Genomic DNA, 23,368 nt, shown 5'->3' on the forward strand with positions numbered 1-23,368 from the left:
CCCTAAATTCACAGCTTTTCTGTCAGAAGCTGCTTTTGAACATGCACTGAAGTCTAAATATTTGGCTTAAATTTACTAGAGGGGCTTTAGGTGAGAACGCAAATGTCCAAGTTAGTTGCTCTGGACATTTTCCAGAACTTTTCCTGCCAGCCCCCTTGTAAGATGTCCGGAAAATGTCCAAGTTAGCTCATGTGAGAATACAGCAGGAAAATGTCTGGAGAACTCAACAGCACACACAGCAAACATACGACAGACTTGAAATGGGAATAATACAGATATCTGACAAACAGAAGACACAAAAGGCTAGTGTAATGTGCTGTAAAGAAAAACACAGATTTTTCTGCAGCAGGAATTTACACATGTCCCACACTGTCTACCCAGGTGTCAACCCTCGCTTGAATCTTCCTGGTGTGTCCACCTGAACAATCTCCTGCTGCATTCTTTGTTTGTGGAATACAAACTCAGAAAATGTCAAGAAAATTGAGTCAAGAACATTTTCATATTCATGTCAGCTAGAGTGTGAATGATGTGTGATTGGAAAAAGGCAGCTAAATGCTGTACGACTGTGTGGGTGAATGTGACTTGTAAAGTAGTGTAAAGTGCTTTGAGTGAGCGCTATATAAACGCAGTCCATTTAACATTTATATAATACCATGTAGAGCACAATATTTGATGCGACTCTTCCGTACAGTGGACTCGGTCTAGACCGGCCGTCACGAGGTGTCAGAATGCCAAAAACCACTGAGCCGTGGAGCAAAAATCACCCGGAGAATTTGATTTGAAACACAGTGACCAGCTGGTCTCGCCAGTCAGCCAAATTAACCTCTTATGCTTTTGATCAAAACAGAATTAACAGGGAGGAGGAAAGATGCTGGTGCACAGCAGGTTTGCTAGAACACACCCAAACACATACAGTACGATACGCAACAGGATTCCATGTATCACACTGAGCAGAGGGCCCTCCTGGTAGAGACAGGAATGACTCTAGAACCCACATCTCTTTTTCCTCCATTTCCTCTACACAGCAGACTCAACATTTTACTATTTACTATTGTTGACTCAGGTGAGCAAAGGCAAGAGTACTTTCACTAAGGACAAGCAGGTCCCAGATCTGACCTTTAAATCATCGCATTTCAGCAAAAAGGGGAGTAAACTGCAAAATGTCGACAGAGTTGGTCAAAGAAATGTAAGTTTCTTCTCAAAATGACATATGGGAGATTGAAAGAGAGAATTTAACTTCTCTTTTGGAAAGGTGTGTCAATGTTTAAAGTATTCATACATAAGAAATTGCCCGATAGAGACGAAGGGAGCAGCAATGACAATTGAAATGGAGGAGTTATTGCCAGTAATGGTAGAACATGTGAGAAGGCATATTGTATATAAAGCAGTCTTGTTGTAATCATAGTCCATGATTCACCACCACGATCAAGTCCCCACTACTATCCATGATCAGGATCCATCACCACCACAGGATCAGCTGTACTTTGCTTTGGATGCTGTGTTTGTGTACATGTAGTTTGGTGTTTATATTCTGGGGCTAGTTTTGTTTCAAGTATTGTAATATATACTTGCACAGGAATATGCTCTGAATTCTGCCATTGTGTTGTTGCCATAGCAATGCGTGGCCATTGATTTGTAGGGTGGCATGAGCTCTAAAGTCAAGTGTGTACTAGTTCACATCCACAGGTGTCCACTTAAAATGGTTGAGGACCTCCATTAGCTTATTTCACTGTGGACTATTTTCTAAGACTCACGGGCAACACTCACCTTTCTCTGTCAAGTAATAGGAGACTCACACATCCTCTCTTCTCTCTGTTGTCTTCTGTCTCTGTCCTCCTTGTCTTTACAACTTTTCTTCAGGAAGCAGAGACACGTGTCTGCCTGCGCTGATCAGGTACCGTTAGCACGTGGTTTGGGAGCTGGACCGAACCATTTCATGTGCATAGGAGGGGGGCAGGGGGGCGCTTTCTTCACGAGAGGATAAAACAGAAAGCTTGACATTCACTGGAACGGATGAAATATGATTATAGGTTAAAAAGATTGTGCTCAAAACTCCAATAATCATGATTTTTAGGGTCCCTGTTGGTCCCAGTCCCTTTGAATCGTCCTACCCTTTCTCCATCATATAAAATGCTGGTTATTTCATCATTTCATTCCAAATTATAAAAATTAAACTTTCCCATTTACATCTTGTGTCAGTTGTACATGTTTTTTTTTATTTTTTTTAACAATATCCATCTCTGAGGTTCCTGCCGTTCAAATCCAATAGTGGTGTATGTGCCAGGTATGACTTAAACACCTTATAAATAGGGTGTTTAAAGGTAAGTTATATCAGTGTCTCATATTGTCATACTGTACGTACAGATGGTGAAGGAGACGGATGCAACACTTGGCCATGTGCTCGTGATGGAAGTGGTGTAGAGCTGAGCGATTAGTTAACAAAAATTACATATATGTGTTTTAAGAAAAAAAAGACTTGTCACATGATCCTCAAAGTTTCCCTCTTGTTGCCTGCTGTTACAGGCGTTCACTCAGTGCACCTCTTTCTTCTTTGTTATCATGTGGAAACAGGAGTGAGAATAAAAACTTTGAACTCTGAATCATCAGTATGTAGAACCATTTTATTCACAGGTACTGTAAAAGTAAAACACAAGCTGCCGTATCATACATTTATACATTGGGTCTGAAAGTCCTATACAAAAACAAAGGGATTCGAAAATATGGGTTTTGATATGAAATATGACCTTACATATAATAATTTATTGGAAAAAAGGTCTTGGTTTGGTAATAGTTCTTTAATTCATGAGCCTTAACCCCCACACATCATTGAAAACTGAAGTTATTGTAAAAAATTAGAATGGTAAAAATGGAGTAGAAATCATTCTTAGAAATGATTAAAAAATCTCATGCAGCATCTTCAGAGAGGGCCTGAGAGAGTACATCTTTGTAAAAGAAAGAACACAAAGTCATTTATGTCATAGATATAGAAATCAAACACACCGAAGTACAACAAAGCCAGTTTGTTTTTCTTGACATTAATTTTCACCGATCATCTTTGTCCTCTCCGTGTCAGCCATTTTGATTTACAACAAACACATTCTGGCAGCTTTAAAGAGCTGATGTCATGATTGATTTTGCTAAACAATGTTATGATCATTGGCTCTTAATCACTGCATCATTTCACAGGAAAATCAACAATTCTGAAGTCATTGTTTTGGACACTGGCTCGACTTCATTAATGGACCTCTTTAAAAAAAAGGGTGGGGGACGTAAGAGGCCAGAACTATGTTGTTGCCCTTTAAGTCGGTACTGAGGTTCTTGCAGTAATTGCAGTAAATGTATTGGAATGCATAGAGCCAAGGATTGGCAGCACTTAAAAAAAGTACTGGGTATGAGGCCGGTAGACCTGTGCTATCTCATCTGTGCCCCTTCATCATACAGTGTCTGACAGTGTTTCAGGCTCACTGATGAGCACCGCTATCAGTGGAACCATTCATTATGCTATCCTCATAGGCTAGTGTGGGGAAGGTTAAGTCTCTCAGGTTTGCATTACCACATACTGAGGCACCAGAGAGAATGGCTGAATCGAGAATAATCACTCACTATCCGTCACAGTGGCCCTTTGATTGATATGTTTTGGCTTCATGTCTCGTCATCTCGCAGCTTGAAGAAGCCCCCTGTCCCCCAACAGAGCGGCTGCTCTACCTTAGAGCGTCCACTGAGACCCATTTTGATCAAGGCAACTGGAGGAAAAAAAAAACATTCACTCAGCGCTGCAAGCCTCTTACAGGCCGGCTGGCAGGAGACGAGTGACAACAGCGAATGCAGTCCTTGATGAGATAACACAGTCCAGTTTGAGAATCTAGAAAACTACAGAACCAGAGAGTTAACATAAGGCGCAAGAGGCTGAATGAAGATGGATAAAATGCAGACTGAGGTTTGAAACAAGAGAAAAGGCAAAGTCTGGGAGCGCAATAACATTAGCTTATTGCTTTTTTCTTTTTTTTTCTTTCTTTTTTTTTTTTTTTTCCCGTAAAAGGATATTTGTACACACCACATAATCATATAAATACACTATACAATGCAATATAAAATATTTTATCATAAAAGAAATATGTTCAGGGTTTGCCCGGGTATGCTTAAGATACCTGCACCATATGAAAAATAATGACTTAAAACAAAGTGATAAAAAAGGCACTTCCAGGTGTTGGTGACTCTTGAGTAAGTGATGGCCACTGCCTTGCCATTTGGGCAACAACATTTGTGCTCACGTTTCATTCCTCTGTCTTTAAAACCATGTCCTGGACAACGAGGCACTGTAGTTAGGTGGTTAAGATTTCCTCTGTTGATCAATGCAATGATCCACTCTCGTCTCTGCCTCTGGTTGTTCTTCATTCCAGTGGTAACTAGAAACCGGCTGCTACATTTCTTCATCATCCTTCTTCTCACTTCCTCTTTTCTCCACCTCAACTTTCTTTCGTCCTCACACTTCAACTTCACGCAGTCCCTCCTGCGGGCAAGACAACGGCGCCGACGACGTGCTGATGTCGAAGCAGGTCACCATCATGACGCGGGACTTGCATAGGTTGACGCAGAAATCCAGCTCCTCAGTGGCCTGTGCCAGGGCCTCCAGATACTCAGGAGACTCTTTATCCAAACTCTGGTCCACCTCAACTATTGTAAAAGTGAAATGACGTTTGGTTAGATGATTTGACTTCAGAGAAATTCTTACACAGTTACACAAGATCTTGCATTTACAACTTCTCAGGAGTTACTTACACTCTCCTATCCACTTGCAGGGGTCCATCATCAACCGGGCCTTTGTGTCTTCCAGCTCCTCCAACAACACCTCATGCTTTGCTCTCAGGTCCTTCACTTGCTGTTGCCTTCTCTCCAGTATTTTCAGCTTACTGTTGAAATACAGCAGGCCCTGATAGACAAGAAGAGTTGATTAAATACAGTGAACACGTTGTGGCTCTGTTCAACTATAGATACGAATAATAACTCTTAAATGATGACAAAAGGGGTAACACAACCTAAAATGTGAGTCATGTTTATTAACCCTGCCTCCAGGGAGTATATTTAAATTATATAAAAAATAAAAAATAAAAGTCAAAGAAGTTGTGGTGTACTTTAATTGAAAATAAGTGATTTACTTTCAGGTTTGTGATGTCATTATGAAAAATGAGCTCACCTTGTCAACATCCTGGAATGGTTGCTGAAGACAAATGGAAAAAGATAAAATCAAGTTAGTATGTTGAACAAGACGTATTATTATATGAATAACATGTAATTTCATACATATACATACATACAAGTAGTGTGTAAATATCCATACATACTGTCGACACAAGCTATTGAGGCACTCGCATGAGATTCCAATAGTAATTTTTAAATAGTGAGGGAAAGTCACGGAGAAGCAATTCATTACTTGTATTCAGGCCGGGAGAGAAAATTTAAAGATAATTTTTTCCTAATTGAAAGTAAATCAAGCTACCGTCTATCTGATTTAATATCTTCTCTTAACAAATCCCCGTCTGGCTGCGCTGAACTGGTGGGAGCAGTTAATGATCCACAGAAGAGGAGCCAGCTATAAAAAGCGATCAGGCAACCAGTGATGAGTGCTTGTGGTGAGCTGATTTGGGAGAGCGTTGGGCGCCGCTCCATTCATCACACATTCCCTGACCAATCTTTTCATGCATCTACTTTCTCATTGCTTCTACCCGCACAACACACACTGCTATCGTCAGCAGTAAGTCGAGTCATCACTCATATCCAAACCAATTAACCCTCGTCAGTAATTGCCTTCTGAACTCTTGGCATTCCTGAGGAATGCTGCCAAAATACCAAGCTCCAGGAATCTGGATACAGACATTTTAGCTGTGGGATTTGCCGCTGAGCTGACAGAAGGTCAGACATAGCAGACTTATTATTCCTGTCTTGTTCTAAAAAAGAAACTGGGAAGAAGTGAGTTAAGACATTCCCACAACTTGAGTCTATGTGGCACATCTTGAGCATCTACGGCATCAATGTCACACATGCAAAATATTGCTTCGGGCTTAGCAAGTGGGATTGACAAGACCTTGACCCAGACGTTACATTATCTAATACAAATTTAGCGAGAGGAGCCCCTATGTAGAGCAAGTCAGCAGTGACCCTCTGCTCACCTCTGCGGTTTCCTCCTGACGCCGCCTCTGAAGCCGTTCCACATCATCGATCTCATACACCTTGATCTCAAAGGGCTCCTTCAGCGGTCCAGACATAGGAGGCAAGTCCACCCACTGACCCGCTGTGCCAGCTTTCTTCCCCAGGGTGGAGGTGTCTGGCAGGGGTGCCGGGATCAGCCGCCTCCTCTGGAAACCTACAAAGCCACAAATAAATTCAGACAGGTACCAGTTACACTGGTGTCATACAACAGCAGTATTTGCTCGGCTCTCTGAGTAAATATGTATGAGTCTCACTCTGAGATGTGATGTGAGGCTTTACATGAGCCAGCTGAGTTGTGGTGATTGCATATTTATGAAGGTTTCACAAGCTACTATTCTGTACATCTATAGCTCAAATAAATTCAAAAGGCAGGTGAATTAATTCAAATAGTTAAATATATCTAAGGCTACAAAAACCTGAACCAGGTCACTGCCACTCATGTTCAATTCGTCTTAGATGATCATCACACTGTTCAAACTTGTTTGAAATCATCCCATAAATGTATGAATAATGTATGCTGCTGATTCAGGGGAGAGAAAATCGAATGAAACACCAATTCATGACTGTAATAAGAATGGATTCATAAAGTTAGAACCGCTGTGTGGATAATTTACTTGGAAAGTGCATTCATTTCAGAATGCCATTTCATTGTATGTAGTATCACTGGAAGTGCATCTTAAGCTACTTCATAAGATGCTATTATCAGAATGATATATTCTGTAATATTACCTGTACCTGCATTGCTATGTGTAAAACCCCAAAACCCAAATGACTTTCTCACCATTTGTTCTCTTCTTGGGATACTTTGAGCCCCTCGTTCTGCCGGACGTTGACATGCCGCTCTCGCTCATGGAGTCGTGGGCAGAGGAAGCGCTGCCTGTGGCTTCACTGTCTCGGATCATGCTCTCGTATCCGCTGCTGCCGCCGCTGTGGTAGAACAGGGCCGTGCGGCCCATGGCTGGAGGCAGCTCCCCGCTCAGCACGCTGCTGTTGTCGCTGCCGTGGCCGCTGCTGTAGCGCTGAGGTCGCCTGGGTGCTGTGATCTTGCTGTATGGGGAGGGCAGCATGGCGATGGTAGATTTATCTTCACCTACGTTCACCCCACTGTCGTTCCCACTGTCTGAATCTCCTGAACCTCTCATGTGCTTTCCTAATATGTTGCCTGTTGCCAGTTCGCTCACACGGCTGTTGGCAGCCCTCATGGCCTGCTTTGTGCCCATGATAGTTCCCCTGCCAGGCTTACTGCCAACGGCAGCGGCGGCCCGAGGAGCTGATGTCCGTCCTGATGGAGGGAGGTTGGCGTTGGTAGTCCTGGACACGGGATTGGACAAAGATTTGTTGGAGGAGCTCAGGCCCTTTGAGTGGTTGGCCGACAGCGAGCGGGCCTTGCTGTTATTGACTGCCCCTAATGCTCTGGGATTTACAGATGCTTTTACCTGACCAGATTTGGTCGTATTCCCTCCACCTGGGGATGAGGGGCATGTAGCTATAGGAGCGCTGGATGAATTAGGAATACCAAATCTGGGAATGGACTTGTTGGATTTGTTGCTCCCTAAACTTGCCCCACTATTCTCCCTACTAAGTGCCGTTCTTGAACCCGATAAAGACAGGCTTCCACACCTCTCCAGTGACATTTGACTGCCATAATGCTGCCCAGCCTCTCCCCTTGGCCCTCTGGCCTTCAGACTGGAGGTAACTTTGGCTGTGTTGAGGCTGGAGGTTTTGAAACTGATGGAGTCTGCTCTGGGCCGTACGTCAAGCTCATCCTCTGATACAGCTGACCTTGCTCCAGAGGCCCTTCCTGTCTCCCCATATGGTGACTTTAAGGCACTTTGGGGCAGCAGGGTCTTAGTTTTATGATCAAGACTGGACTTTCTCACTGGAGGGGGAGGAGGCGAGATGCAACCTGGTTTCGGGAGATTACTCGCTTTCTGTGAGTTGGCCTTGTTGTTTTTCCCCAGAGAGGAGAATTTAAGGCTTGTGGCAGATGCAACGATGTCTTGGGTTCCCTTGTAGTCTGCGAAGGAATGGATGACGGGCACTGTCCCCAGGGTAGTGGCACCTCGTCTTAGCTGAGGCATTTTGCTAGGTGGATTCTTGCTGGCTGACTTCTCACAGCCATCAACCACCCTCTGGGATGAGGTAGACCCCTGCACCTTTGGTGGGCGAGGTACACTGTTGCTGTTGTTGGCTGTTTTGCTGGAAGGTATACCACTAGGGGGGTTTCTGGCAAATCTGCTGGTGCTGCTGGAGTCAGAAAAGTGAGGTTCGGAGTGGTTGTCGTTACGTTGCCATGGATCCTCCTGCTTAGCCTCTAACCTCTGTGGCTCTCTACTGCTGCTGCTACTGCTACTACTATGAGAGATGGATGAGGTAGGTTTAATCTTCCTGGGTAGACTAGAGTGGACTATGGAGGGGGCCTGTGGAAGTTGGGAGGAACTGAGCGAGTGAGCTTTAGTTATTTTAGATGTGAATCTGAGGGAGCCTTTGGCTGATTCCGGAGATGGGGGACACTTACTCAAAGATTGTTTGCTTGAGGCAGCACTATCACTGTCTAATTCAGAAAAACTAAATCCACTGTCATTTAAGGAGTTCTTGGCATCTCTAGAAGAGGATACACAATGGAACATATCCAGGGAATCAAAGTAAAAGGTGGCCTCTGGTCCCATGTGTTTGGTCTGAGGAAGGAAGACATCCGAAGAATGAGCCCCTTCGCTCTCCAAGGTGCAAACACTAACCTCGCTCAACCAAGAGCTAATAGATGAACCCCTGCTATCCATGGCTCCTTCCTGAAGGGGTGTGGCCACTGCGATGTTCACCTCTGATCCTCCCATCGCTGACGTGTAGGCATCAAATTCATCGTTAATGCTGCTGATGATGCTGACAGGTCGGGAGCCGGAGGCCAGGGCTTGAAGGGAGCAGTCACTGTTGAAGCTGATAATGCTGGTTGGCCGCCCCTGATCTATAATACTGCCTATAGACAGCTCCTCCACCACAGTGAACACAAGCTCATCCTCTCCATTTAGTTCTACAGGCTGCTGCAAGGTGACAGTGGCTCTGAGAATGTCCCGATCCAGACACCTCTCCCTCAAGGTAGAGCGCACCTGACACATCTCCACCGGACCTCTGAGCAAAGGAGAGGTGCAAGGATCCCTCCTTTTCACGGCTTGGTGGCTCATTCCCACAGGCGGCAATCTGGTGCTGGATCTTTCTTCATTATCTGCACTTTCTCTCAGCTCTGACGGAGGTGGAGCCGGCCTTGGCAGGGCTTTCTTGTTGAAGAAGACCTTCTCCCGTACCACAGGCTCGGAGTTTGGCACTGCAGCGGTTGATAGTTTGTTTGTACTGATCTGGCTTTCAGAAACCAAGGCCTTCTCACCATCAGCGCTGGTTCTGCATACATTTTGGACACTCTCTGGCGGTACCCTTTCTGCCGGTATGCATTGCCTCTTGATAGTGTCAAGTTTAGATTTACTAGTGGGACTGCTGGATGGTTGTGTGGTGGCATGTTTTGGAGATTGTTTTGGTGAGAGGTCCTCTGGGTTGTCAGAAATATTTGCTACAGTCTTTGGTGAAACAGCGCCTTGGCTCTCAGATTTGTCAGTCTTGGGGCTGGGCTGGCTTCGCTTGCCCTCTCCAACAAACGCAGTGGGTTCTTCACTGCCGTCTATACACTCTAGCCTCTCCTGCAGCTCAGCAAATGTGTTGCATTTGAAGAACTGGTCTCTGTCCATAGGGCCATCTTTTGTAGACCTCCTCCTATTCAGCGAGGGGATGATTGGAACAAAAGCAGGAGGGCCTTCATTGTCACTGAGCTCTCTGTCTGAGATTGCAGTTCCCCCCGGCCCAACGTAAATGACAGTATCACAGGACTGTTCACTACTGGAGGAGTAGTCCGGGTCACTGAGCAGAGAGGGCAGCTCTGGGTCCAGGGCTACTGTCCGAGGGTGGAAGGGCCTGAGGTGAGGCGGCCGACGGATCCTCCCTTCCTCACAAGAGCTCTCCCCTCCAGATGAACTGGATGCATACTGCAAAGCAGAGTTCAAGACATTAGTCACTTTGGATTTAAACACGATCTCATTAACCGATGACAGTAATGTAATTCTATCCTCTCAAAATGTTAATGTAACAATCCTGTCATTTTACAAACCAGTTGTAACCCTTGTGATTTATCGTGAACTCACTTCTTAACAAATTCATAGTGAACTAAATTGCAGGGCTATGAAATTACCAGTCGATATTTATCTTAAGGTTAAAAGTGCACGTCAATAGTCAGACAGAAATTAATGTCAAAGATATGAATTGCTATATGTGGACTGCATTGTAATCATGCCAGCGACCAATACCAAATAAATACATGCTGTCATTCCACCTAATTATCTGGAGCATATATTTCCCTAATCCGAGGGAATGCATTACACACTTCCTTAGGCGGTGGTATTGATTACATGATAATGTGTTGAGGAGCCGAGAGGAACTAGCTCTGAGTTACCGCACTAATAATCTTTCATTTGCAGAAGCATTCACACATTCATTTGCCTGATCGCTCCAAAATTACATGAGCAAGAAAAATGTGAGGGCCTAAGTCCCGGCGTGAAATATGATCAATGTCATAAAAGTTGCACATGCACATTAGCAAAGTAATTGCTATAATAGCAACGGTTAAAATAATGGTGAATATCAATTACTCTGCATTATCATTAACATATCATCGTTGCCGTAACATTAAATGGGGAACAGTTGTTACAGGATTCATTATTTAGAGTTATTTTAATTCAAACATCCTAAATGATTGTTGTTTCACAGATGTACCATTTTGCTGTCACTTGATTATCATATATGTTTATTACTGCATATGTTAAACCAGATTTATCAGTGCTAAGCGGATCATCAGTGTACCTTGGATTTCTTCTTCCTCATGCGGTGGATCCGTGATGCCAGCTGGATGGTGGTGAGTGAGTCGGCGTAGTTGGCAGGGGAGTCGGAGATGTGGGCGATCATGGTCGTTCTGCAGTTGATGTTGCCAAGGGACTCCCTCAACAGCATTGTCAGTTTACTGTCCCTGGGGGGGGGGGGGATGCGTTTACATCGTTATCAGCAAACAGCACGGTAACATTTCAAGATCACAATAAAAGGTAGTCGTCATGATTCCAGAAGGAGCCATTTTCAATTCTCTGAGCTGAAGAATCCTCCCAAATGAATGAGTAATTAATCTTCTCACGCCTGAGGAACTCTAACAAAAGCTTGTGCAACACCAGTAAAAGCTGTAATATGAGGCTAAACAAACTAAATAAATGGTCACACAGCAAACCTGCAAGACTGACGACACATCCAGGGACAATTACTTATAGTTCACAGACGCTGAAACCCAGTAAAAGTTTAATGTCAGTTCTCTTACCTGTAGGGGACATGCTTTGCTCCATTTGTTAAAGCCATGATGACATTTCCCAGAGCGTTCAGAGAGAGACACTGGCCTCCTCCTCCCTCTCTGCTCTTACTCAGGACCTTTTCACAACTCCCCAGGTCAATGAGGTGCAGCCTGCTCCGTCCGCCCGACACTGAGCCAACAACAGAAGAAGAACCAGATGAGCAGATTGCAGACACTCCCACAAACCCTAACTCAGCTCCTCACACACTGTGCCATAATGACATGAGTAGCCACTAGACCGGTGACTGTCAGAGCGGTGTGATTTGTAGATGCACAGGATTCCCACTGTGAAATGATTCAAATAGCAGGCAGACTGGTAAACTCCCACCAGATGTTTAACTTGTGGTAACAAGGAGGCTCCGTTGGTTAGACACATAAGAAATGAAAGAACCCACATGTCAATCAGAAATACATATGCGGTCTCCTGCTTATGAATCAAACGCATCTTGGGAGAATTGGCTGTCACACTGAAAATCACTGGTTTACACATTGTTATGTGGGAGAGATGTAATTTCTACAGCAGCAGCAAAACGTTAAACTCTTGTCAGTGAGATTTCAAATATTCACTTGATCCTGACCAAAACATAAAAAACTTGTATGCAGATTTATTTCTGTCTTCCAGAGGCCAGAGGTAATTCATCCATAAAGATTGCAAGCAATGGACGTGTCTGACATTTCATTCATACTTAAAGGGCAATTATTTGCCTTCTTGTTCACAGCACAACAATCTTGTGATTATTCAATGTGAAAGACAGGTCACCTTTACATAACTGTATTTATACTGATTATTACTGATGTTGTTGCTTCACGCTATAATAACGTTATCACCTCTGTCTGTCTGTTTGTTTGTTTGTTTGTTTGATTGTTTGTTTGTCAGCAAGATTACGCAAAAACCACTGGATGGATTACCACGAAACTTGGTGGAAAGATATGCTATGGGTCTGTAAAGAACTTTTGTACAGATTCAGATCAGGGGGCGGATCCAGAGATTATTTTTTACTTTCTTTAACATTGTGAGATATGATCCTTTTCATAATTTTACTAGATTTCTCAGAGAGTCATTTATGGATCATATGTTAAGGTGCAGGTGAAGATCCAAATAAAAATCCAGATCTCTTAAATTTAAATGTGGTTCCACAAAGGGCCTGTCTGTATGCCCTCTACTGAGTGCCCTTCTAGTTCTGTACTATGAATGTGTGATGGCAACATGGTGGTTCAAAGCAACACAGTCGTAGATGTAGTAATGTAAGCACTTACTTCCTCCCTTGCCGCTCTTCTCCATGCGGTACTGGTAAATGTGCAGGGTGAAAAGCATGTGGGAGTTGCGTCGGTCCTCCTCATCTGCACTCGGTTTACTGGTGCTGCGCGCGGCGATGGCTGCATCCAGGTAGAAGGCAGCCTTCTCAGCGGTCGGGGCGCGGAGCTCGCTCTGATTCTGGAGCTGGATAGGGGGGAAGGTAGAGACAGAAAACAGGGTTAGGGTGAGCAAAGGAGACCACACGGGGCTTGAGAAAAAACGTCTCGATGTAAAAAAGGGTCGAGAGGAAGGAGAACGAGAGGGGAGCCTGTTAATTGGACCTCAACACACATTTCTTGCCCATTAGATTGGGTCTCGGGGGCAATTAAAAACAGCAGATATGCACATGGAGGGCGGAGGATTAGGAGAGGTAATGGTACAGCAGGAGGCAGGGGCACTTCCCTTGCCATGGATGTGATGATAGTGGTGGGGGAGATACAGAAAGAGAGGAGGAGAAAGGGGGAGGTAGAAGAGAGAGAGAGAGAGACGGCGGGAGGCATCATGAAGGGAGCCGACACGTGGCTGCTGAGAGGAAGAGCATGAAGGAGCCTCACAGAAGTGCACCGTCTTTGAAGTACGAGTCCATATAGAGCCCCAAAAACAACATCTGACAGCAACACCTGTGAGTGCCTTCAAACCTACAGCATGCCACCATCCCCCAATAATACTTCTATTGTGCTGCAGAGGACTGGCGCTAACACACGGGTAATAGATGCTGATGGATGCTGACAGCAGAGTCAATACAAAGGTAAGGAAAAAGCCATCAATACCACAGATGGGTTTGGCGGAAATATAAAGCAAGGATTTCACAGTCAGGTAGGATAGAGGGGGAGTCCAGGGAGATAAAAACACACATGCACACACACAGGATAAAGTCAAACATCTTTGGGAGACGAAGAGGTAGATCATACACAGAAAAAGATCAATACCGAGACGGGCTAATACTTTATAACCTGCAGGGAGAATGAAAGGATTCAGCAGACAAAGAGAAAGTGGAGAGGAGGAATGCTTCCAACCTGAGTGCCACAGATGGGATCCTCTCTCAGGTGGATACCCTGGGACTGGCCCTCCTGCAGGCTGCCGCTTGACACCTCCGACAGCAGGTCCTTCAGCTCCTCGTCCTTCCCAAAGATTTCCACGGCGGACACTCGGATGGAGAAGCGCGTGCCCGTCTTCTCCTTGCGCTCGGTGATGAGCTTGAAGAGCCAGGAAATGGCGCAGGGCACGATGCCGAGGTTCTGAGTGGAGCTGTCTTTGCCGATCATGGTGTATGTCTTTCCTGCGGACGTGTGAACGAGAGAGGGAGGGATTGAAATGGAAGTGTTGGGAAGCGCAGTTAACACTGGCTCACTCCACAGTGTGTTTAAATTAAAATGACTTTTTCGATCAAGCTGTTCGGAATGACGACAAAAGAGTAGGCGCTGAAATTGGTTATTTTCTGAGGCTTATTGTGTTTAACAACTGCTGATGGGAAAAAATAATTAATAATGTTTGAGGTGGGGGTTCGGAGGTAATATTCAGTGCATCCCCAAATTGAAATCAAATGAGTATAAAATGGCTTATACCAGCAGCAGTAGAAAATATAGCTGCTCCTTGCATGAGGGGAGCAAGCCCCTCAGCCTAAGAACACTGGTCAGGCCAATTACTAAGATTTTAATTACAAACTGAGCCCTGAAGCCTGGATGCAGCACTTTATCCCTCAACACCCCCCTCCCCTCTACCCCGGACTCACTTCCCATTCCTTTCCTCCAATCCCCCATTCCTTGACTCACCCCAGTGCACCGCTAAGCCAATTGTGGACATCAAGTGTGGCTAACAAAGAGCAATGAGAGGTTTCCACGGCTACTAACAAAGCCTCTTGTCTAATCTCTTGCCAGTGGAGGAGCTTACCGAGCTTGACTTGGCCGAAGCAGAAGATGCAGCCGTCGGCGCCGTTCACCACCGACTGGATGACCTCGGCGACGGTCCCTGAGCACACCTCAGCCTGTTAAAAAACGCACAGAGACAGCGCACTCACAGTCAATTTACCATTCAGCCTCATCCGAGGAATACAGTGCAACAGGCCAACATGAGAACAATGAATCCAAACTGGTAACATATTAACCAAACAGCTATTTACTGGATACAGCAAATCACCTTAATGGTTTCAGTATTTTACATCACTCTGGATTGTGTGTGTGTGCTGCAACGTGGAGCTCATTTTTGCAATCTGTTTCAGCATGGGTCCTCTGGGGCAGGGCTTGTGGAAGGAGAGGCCCTCTCCCCATACATCACGCAGCAAACAAGGCCTCTAACAGCAGAGCAGCTTGCTGTTACCGTTAGCCACCAGCAGCGCCGTCCCAGCGGTGCAATCTAGCAGCTTGGCCTCAGCGCTGCGGCGGCAACACTTAGGCTTTCGCTACCAGCAGATTACTGTGCAAAATACTTTCTCCAAGTAGGTGGTAAGATAGAAGATCTGAGGCTCTCACCAGTACAGAAACGCTGTCCCACATAGTGTTGACAATCTCCTCTGCCCTCGGCTATTTAGAGCTTACTGCACCACGGGGAAATACGTGACGTATTTGACCTCAGGTTTTTCAAAAATTTTGCAGGGCTGATAAACTGCATTATAAAAAATGCTGTTTGTTTAAGCTATGGAGAGAGCATGGCTAGTGTGCACCTACAGTTACCGTGGAGTCAACATGTATATGACCTTTGTCTTAGTTCTTAGTGGGTATGTCTGCTCTGAGCTGCAGAGGCCTGAGGTTAGATATAGCTGTTCTATGAAAGGAGAGGTTAGATATAACTGGAGTGGATTCAAATCATTCCCCAGGGGCCTTAAAAAGCCCAGCTGTTAGAGCCACACTGGTACAGACGCCCTCTGACCCAAGACAAGCATTTCTCCTCTAAGCCCCGGGCCACACCCTGCCACAGCAGAGAGATGTCCCTTTGCCCTTGAGACGCTGAACTCCTAAACAACACCTAATAAAACCACCAGACATACACACCCACTCCTACTAGTCCTTACTTGTGAGGCATCCTGGGTAAAAACAGCATCGAAGGCGAATATCTTTGGGACGGCCACCGTGGCAGATCTCCGATGTCCTGAACTGGAGTGCGGCGGGCTGGACGCGGGGTCATAGAGGGTCAGCTGCTTCTTCCTACTGTCCACTTTCAAAAAAGACTGAGACTCGGAGGAGTCTGCCGCCTCCAGAGACGGACAGATACGCATCATCACTTTCACCTGAATTTCAAAAGAGAGAGGGAGAAACAGAAAGTAAAAAAGGGTGGATTAATATGTGTAGACGGACTCAGTGGAGCGATGTAATAATGCATTTTTCTGGTTGAGCACATTAGAGGAAAAAAAAAAATCACATCATACTTAACATCTTTTACTCAAGGAGAAATGCACCATGGGTATTCTGAACATAGGTTAGGATCCAAACTGTGAGCCTGGTTTAGCTTTGTGCATTAACGTCACGTCCACTATGTCAGGGTTGATGGACATCGGAGGTTGCCATGGAAACACTCGGTCTCGCATTGACTTGGCGAACTCAGTGGGTCAACACATTGTATAGTGGTGTCAGCGAGGCGGCAAGGTGCGAGCCGAAAGTCATAGCAGAAAATGGGGGACATTAATGTGTGTGAGGCGCCGTGCTGCGAGGATTATCCCTCGAGTGGGTTGTTTTTCTGGACCAGGTGCAGCTCGCCAGCATGGGAGTGCAGGAGCATATGGCCCCCTCCCTTACTCTCATCCCGCCCACCCACTCACTCTTCCTCCTTCTCCTCTCCGTCCCCCCTCTATTGCTTGAAAACTGGAAACTCGCCCTGTTGCATTCTGGGCATTCATGCAGTGGGCTTACAAGTCTTTACACATTCCACAGGTCGGGGTGTAGTTCATCAGGCCCGCACTGGAACGCTAACTAGGATGACGGCCTATGTCTCAAGGTGTCGATTGGGCAGCACCTTGACAAGCCTGTTCGTGTCTAACATTATTGCCATGGTTGCAGAGTTGAAGTCATTCAGCCAGTTGTGTACGGCGCCCCCTCCCCACCCCCGGACAAACAACAGCAAATTTCACCGCTACCTGAATCGACCGTGCTGCACTGTGTGTGGTCGGTGTGGGTTCGGCCATATGACACCCCCCCCCTTAACAATGACCTTCTTTAGAAATCCTGACGACTCTATATTGCTTTACAATCTGATGGTCAGATATACACCGTCGCTTTTTTTTCCTGCGGAGGCACAGTGGAAACATATCTTTGACTGACAGGAGACGTAAACGGCTCTGGGGATATGTATAGGGGCCTTTGGAGTCCCTGTCAACCCCCTGAGTGTTTAGTGTTACGCTTCGCATTATATCAACGGAACAGTTTCTATATCCTGCAGTGTATATGATAGGGAACTCAATCCCGGACCATTTCCAAACCTCTTGAAAAAGTACCTGTGATGCCTCGCAGGCATTGAAACAAAACCCTTAAAATACAGCTAGCTCCCTTCCCCTTTCTGACAGATGACTGTTTTGCTCAGCTGGGGGACTCTACTGTCTTCACTCCCACACAAAAGGTCCATTCTTCCCCTGACTAGTATATAAATATTGCTACAGATCCAGACTCCCGCACGCTCCGCAGCAGTGCCGCTGGAAATTCTTTTCTTTCAGACGATGAATTCATCTTGGATTCCTGAGGCCAAGTGCAAACTCTCTTTAAACTCCGCAGGGGGCTGTTATCCTGACTGACGTGTGCATATGTTGAGTAAATTACGTTCGCTGTGATATTTAAACTGGGCTCCCACATTCGCGGAGTTCGCCGTCGAGCAGACAGAGGCTACCAGGCGAACTAATGTCTCGGTTTTATTTATGTTGGCAGAGATCAGACACCGGAGGCCGCGGAGGATTGGCTACAGTATTTTCACACCTCCGACTCCGTGCTAATGGCCGCTGTTTCCCTGTCCCCTGATCCCCCACTAAATCCATTAGTGGGGCTTTGGCATTCCTCCATCCACTCAACTGTCAATGCCTGAGGAGACAGGTCCAGGTCAAAAGTGGAGGGGTGGAAGTGACCCACATATGGGTTGATGGAAACAAGACGTTCACTCAAGTCGTGCACAATTGAATAATGTGAATTAATACGAAACAGACACAGGAAAAGCCGAAAACCAAGCAGGCTATGCTGAAAATGTGACTCCACAAGGGAGAGACAAAGAAACAGAGAGCGAACTCAGATGTTTTTTGCTTTCCAATAAGAAAACCTGAAACTCAGGCCTGATCGGTTTGGAACAACATCATAAATCTTGATTCCCCTTTTAAAACCAGCCGATGTGATGCACAGTAAACCTCAGGTGTGGCGACGCTTGTTAATAACAAAGCGTTTTTTTATATGACGTCCGTGTGTCAATGGGAGATTTACAGTATGTGGCAGAATCTCGACAGTCTGGATACCTTGCAACAGAAGCGAGCACTTCCTATCCAGGTGGGATCTAATCTTGTTCGGGGGACTTCTTCTGCTTTATAAATACAGGACGCCGGCTCTGACAAACAATACCCAATAAACCACAAAGGAAGAGCGACGTGTTTATACAGCTTTGTTTAATGACCGTCCTATTGCTGCCAGCCCGACTTTCATCGTCACACACCGTATACCTTAAATGGAATTAAAAATCCTGCTGTTGAGGGGACCGCAGATTTGTGAATTATAGTTCTCGCTGTCTTTCTGGGTTCAGACGGAGGAAGCTGGTCGCACAAACTCGGTGAATTCATGACATTCCAGCAGGCTTATCTGACTGTATCTGTGCGGACTGTACCAGACGACACACTGCCTCTGGGCCAGTGTGCCGCCACTCTGCATTCTCCCCTTCAATAAGGCTCTGTATCTGTGTGTGTGTGTGTGTGTGTGTGTGTGTGTGTGTGTGTGTGTGTGTGTGTGTGTGTGTGTGTGTGTGTGTGTGTGTGTGTGTGTGTGTGTGAGACTAAATGTGAGAAGGGGTTTAGTCACATGTATTCACCATGCTTTATGTGTACTTAACGGGCATTAAAATAATGCATTCAGCCTTGAGTCTTAAGCGTACATGCCGGCTCTCACCTTTCCCATTCCTGGGTTCTCTTTTACTTTGGACACGGCTCGGAGCAGGCATGGCGGGGCGGGGGGCGGCGAGACCTGCAGGATGCCACTGAAGTTGGTGGGGTAGATGGAGGGCTCCTGTGGGTGGAGCAGCGAGGGCTGGTGCTTCTTGCGCTTGGAGGACAGATTCAGCTTCTGAGCTGCCCTGGAAGACAAAGAGAAACATGGAGATTGAAGCCAAACTTAGAAAAAACAACAAGGCCATGTTCATGTATAAACAAATTGCTTTTAGCTCAGGTGTTGTTTCCCGGTGAGGTACACAACCAAGAGCTTAATTGTCTACCATGACATTTTTAAGGGTGTGCAGAAATCACAGGCTGTAACGTAAAGGTCACCGAGCTCCTGTTGGTCTGCCAAAGTAAACAAAGTCAGCAGGAAAGCTACACCACTCCCACTCTTTCTTCACTTTAAATATTCCTTTTCTTCCAACTCCCAACTCAGTTTCCCCTGCAAAGAAGGTAATGATTAAGCCCTTCAACATCACCTGGAACCAGTTTACTTCTCTCCCACCTCGATATTTTATACAGAAACCACAAATCCATAAGATAAAAATAAATAAATAGGCCTTTCAACTGTCAGGGACCATGTGTAGGCTGTTATAGCAGGAAGGGCAGAGCAAGAGCATGAATTTATCTTGCTCAAACACAAAAAACTGTCACCGACATGACAGGCGAGGGCCGCCGAAGCACGGTCTCCTGGGATATAGTCATGTCCATTTCTGCAAGTACAACTAAGCAATTATGACAGTGTACGTTCCCCCTGTCATTTAAATCAAAGCTGGAGCAGGGTACGGTGCATTTGGAGTTTTGATCCTTTACATTAAATGAGGTGGACAGAGAGGCAGGCAGGTGAACCCAGCTCCCTCCTCCACCTTAGTGGAATCTTAATGGACAAATGGCTCTTAGCCCTCTGTAGTAACTGGATCCAGCTCTTTGAGGGTCCTCTAATTAAAATCCACTGTCATCCCGGCCGAGTGTCTCCCAGAGACAGCACTGAGGAGACGTAGATTGGCTACAGGGCCAAAAGAGTCTGGCACATACACACTCCATTCTGTCTAGATTCCTGCAGCTAAAAGGGCAGCACCAATATTTCTGCCTGGCCTGCAGGGAATCGAGCCAGACACAGAGTAGTTCCAGGTATGGCATTGCCCTGGATCAGCTAACACTGCACCTCAGCTGGAAATTCAAGGTCAGTGGAAGAAAGTAATACGCCAAGGACATCCAATGCACTCAAATCTATTTTTTTTTTCGACTCAAGCAGTGGGGATTCAGAGAAATGCATTCAAGGCAAAGAGGTGATTGCCAGCATGAAGGAAAATACTGGCACGGGGAGTGAATGAAAATTGCAGGGAGAAATTAAAAGATGAAAAATCTGCAGAGCGAAGGGATTTTACGAGAAGTGAAAGAAGCGAGGCAAATGAGAAAGAGGGAGAGAGCAAATAAAAAGTGCAGACCCATGTGCGTCCTGGTGAGCAGTATTTTCCTAAGAGGTCAGCCGGAGCTCATTAGTCCTGCACCAGGCTCCTCTGGGCAGCACTGGGTGGGCTACAGCCAAAAAGCACAACCCACCCACCCCCTCCTCCCCTCCCAACTCCTCTCCCTGCATCCTGGAATGACAACCCCAGACCCAGCCCCTCCTCTCCTCAGCGGTCCCCTCTCCCAACTGTACGCCCCCTGCAGCGACAGCCCAAGAGCACAATCAGGGAACACACTACCGGCTGATGGAATAATTATTGCAACCAAGGGGGCTACAGGAGAAGGCTCTCCCCGGGGAGCTGCCCATGTGTGATAGCATGCGAGACGGATCGTGTGACGGGGAGGAAGAAAAATGAGATGGAATAGATGAATGTGAGATGGAGGGAAAGAAAAGGGGGGAAACAACACCAGAGTACACGTGGCTGTGTATGTGCGTGTGTGTGTGTGTGTGTGTGTGTGTATGCACATTTATGAGAGGTATCCACGGCACGTTCGTTCAAGATAGATGCGCCCTGTCGCTTCGTCTCCGTCTCACTCGCTCTCTCTCTCTCTCACCCCATTCTGTCTCTTCCTTTTTCCGGCAAAGAGATAAATCAGGCATCACGTACCAGGAGTCACCATAACACACAGCATACAGAGGGAAGAAGGCGGCACTGTGCCGATTTATAATTGTCTTGACCAGTGAGGAGTGCTCAATACCGAATGCCACGCTTGTAACCTTGAGATTTTAATTCATGCTGCACAATGGTGCACGTGTTCTTCAGTGGAAGGTGAGAAAAAAAAAGGGATGGTTTGCTTTTTTCTCACCACAACCACATGTACACAGGGAAATTAATTGCTTGTCACCCTCTCTCCCTCCCTCTTCCCTCCCTCCCTCCTTCTCTCTCCCTCTCCCTGCGTTTCCCGACTACGCGATCAGTCAATGGGAAATAGGCTGCGTGAGGAGAGGCTCAGATTTCTTCGACAACAGCTTGTCCACCTGTTCACTCCCCATCTCCATGCTAATGAAGCTGTTTACTTGCACAACTTAGTCTAAATGCACCGAGGAGGGTGTGTGCACAGAGCCGAGGTTTCTGGTCTGGTATCAGTGTTGAGTTTGTGCAAAATATTCTCATGCAGTGTCTGGTGGGAACATGCACCAGTGAGAAAATGCTGCACTGTTGTACTTACAGCTCTTTCCAATCCATTATCTAGTTTATGGTCATAGTCAAAAAAGAGACGACTGATAGAGTTCAACTTTGCGGTCAATGTCTGTGTTGTCACTGTTCTCCATTACTTGCACATTTGATACACTGGCACAGTCGCAGAAAGCGCAGCACAAGGCGGGGCGGCTCGCTAGTTGGGGCACAGGGGTCCTTTTTGCTCCGATCGCAATCATCGAGGTTCCACTTGATTTCACAGACGTTTGTGAGAAGCTGGAGGGGTGGAGGGAGGAGAAGGAGGAGGAGGGGGCGTGGGCGTCATAGTAACGAGAATGGAAGTAGCGCCAGGTGGGGCAGGGTGGAGGTGGGCAGACGGGATGGGTATCCTGCAGGAGAAAAGCAGTAGGACCACAGCGAGAGGGAGGTGTGCAGGTATAGTCCGGAGAGCTTCTCAGGAGGAGGCGGATGAGAGGAGGCGAGGATGAGAAAGAGAATCTCCTCCGTTCAAAGCACCTCCAACTCTTTCCATCCCTCGTCACCGGCAAAAGTTCAGCGTCAGTTCAGAGACGCAAAAACCCTGCAACAGCTTCCTCTCCAAGCTTCTCACCGCTTCTTTCACAATCCATTCATCCCACAGGCTGCACGGTTTTCCTCTCATTCGGTTAATCCACTGTGGTGTGTCTGCTGTTGAATGGCTGCAGGTCCTGATGTCCAGGTCCTTCCCAGAGTCTGTGCTGCTCACAGGCAGACGGAGGGCGGGGGGGAGAGAGAATCAACACGCCTGGCTAGCCTGGAAAATTTCCTTGGGTGGCTAAGAATGAGGAGAATTCCTACTCCGGTTCCGCCTCTCGGTCCCTCTCCTGCTATCGGTGAAATGCTGGCAGCTGTCCTGCCGTGTTTCTCCCTCTCTCTCCTCTCTCCTCTCTCTCCCTCTCCCTGCCTCGCTCTCTCTCTGACTCCCTCACACACACATGCACACACACACATGCTCACACACACACACAGACTCCCTCCTCTCCCTCTTTCTTTCCACAGCCCAGCCCCTTTTCCCTCTGACTGCCAGACGAGGTGTCAGCGCTCGATTGCTGGCTGCTCGCGGCGCAATTTGCAAGTATTCTCTTTCTCTCTCAACCCACATGCACACACGCACGCACGCACACACACACACACACGCGCACACACACACACACACACACGCACACTCTGTCTCAAACCCCAGCACACACACATGTGCACCCCACCACACGTCACATGAATACTTAATGCACACAGGAGCCCTCTCTTCTTTTAGGGTCCCACACTTCAAACAGATTTGGTTAGTATGCATATACAGTGCATGCATGTATGAGTGTGTGAGTGTGTGTGTGTGTGTGTGTGTGTGTGTGTGTGTGTGTGTGTGTGTGTGTGTACACTTTTTTTTAGCCATTGTTAAAGGATGTAATTAGCCAAATGAATGAGAGTGTTATTAATCATAAGGAGTGACACACAGATAAGGAAGGATATACTTAAGAGCAGAAAGATGGATTGCCTGAATGAGCGATGCTTGGACTCAATTGGGAAGCTGTGAGAGATTTAAAAAAAAAAAAAGAGTGTGAGCGAGAGTAATGAGAGGGCACAAAATGAACAGATGACATGTTAGAAAGGCAGATTTATGCCGGCCAGCGAGACAGAGTGCAGTCAGTCAATGGTCAAGGGTAAAAAAAGGGGAATGAAAGCATGTG

At 46.3% G+C, this 23,368-nt stretch overlaps 1 protein-coding gene across 4 annotated transcripts in view; it reads right to left on the reverse strand.

Moving 5' to 3' along the window:
- Window positions 1–2,600: 2,600 nt before the first annotated feature.
- Window positions 2,601–23,368, reverse strand: part of kif26ab (kinesin family member 26Ab) — a 73,163-nt gene continuing 52,395 nt past the window's right edge. For 3 of the 4 annotated variants that reach the window (XM_034577375.1, XM_034577376.1, XM_034577378.1), the window contains 12 exons: window positions 18,992–19,175; window positions 15,940–16,155; window positions 14,823–14,916; window positions 13,949–14,211; window positions 12,893–13,076; window positions 11,606–11,765; window positions 11,107–11,269; window positions 6,989–10,235; window positions 6,168–6,361; window positions 5,195–5,218; window positions 4,780–4,930; window positions 2,601–4,674 (listed from right to left, as the gene is read on the reverse strand). In XM_034577375.1, coding sequence (XP_034433266.1) covers window positions 4,484–4,674; window positions 4,780–4,930; window positions 5,195–5,218; window positions 6,168–6,361; window positions 6,989–10,235; window positions 11,107–11,269; window positions 11,606–11,765; window positions 12,893–13,076; window positions 13,949–14,211; window positions 14,823–14,916; window positions 15,940–16,155; window positions 18,992–19,175 — 5,071 coding nt within the window. In that variant the 3' untranslated portion in view covers window positions 2,601–4,483. Of the gene's footprint in view, window positions 4,675–4,779; window positions 4,931–5,194; window positions 5,219–6,167; window positions 6,362–6,988; window positions 10,236–11,106; window positions 11,270–11,605; window positions 11,766–12,892; window positions 13,077–13,948; window positions 14,212–14,822; window positions 14,917–15,939; window positions 16,156–18,991; window positions 19,176–21,675; window positions 22,558–23,368 lie in introns of those variants that run through there. The other variant, XM_034577377.1, reaches the window with a different exon arrangement.

This window comes from Hippoglossus hippoglossus, chromosome 22 (assembly GCF_009819705.1).
Source record: "Hippoglossus hippoglossus isolate fHipHip1 chromosome 22, fHipHip1.pri, whole genome shotgun sequence".
NCBI lineage: Eukaryota > Metazoa > Chordata > Actinopteri > Pleuronectiformes > Pleuronectidae > Hippoglossus > Hippoglossus hippoglossus.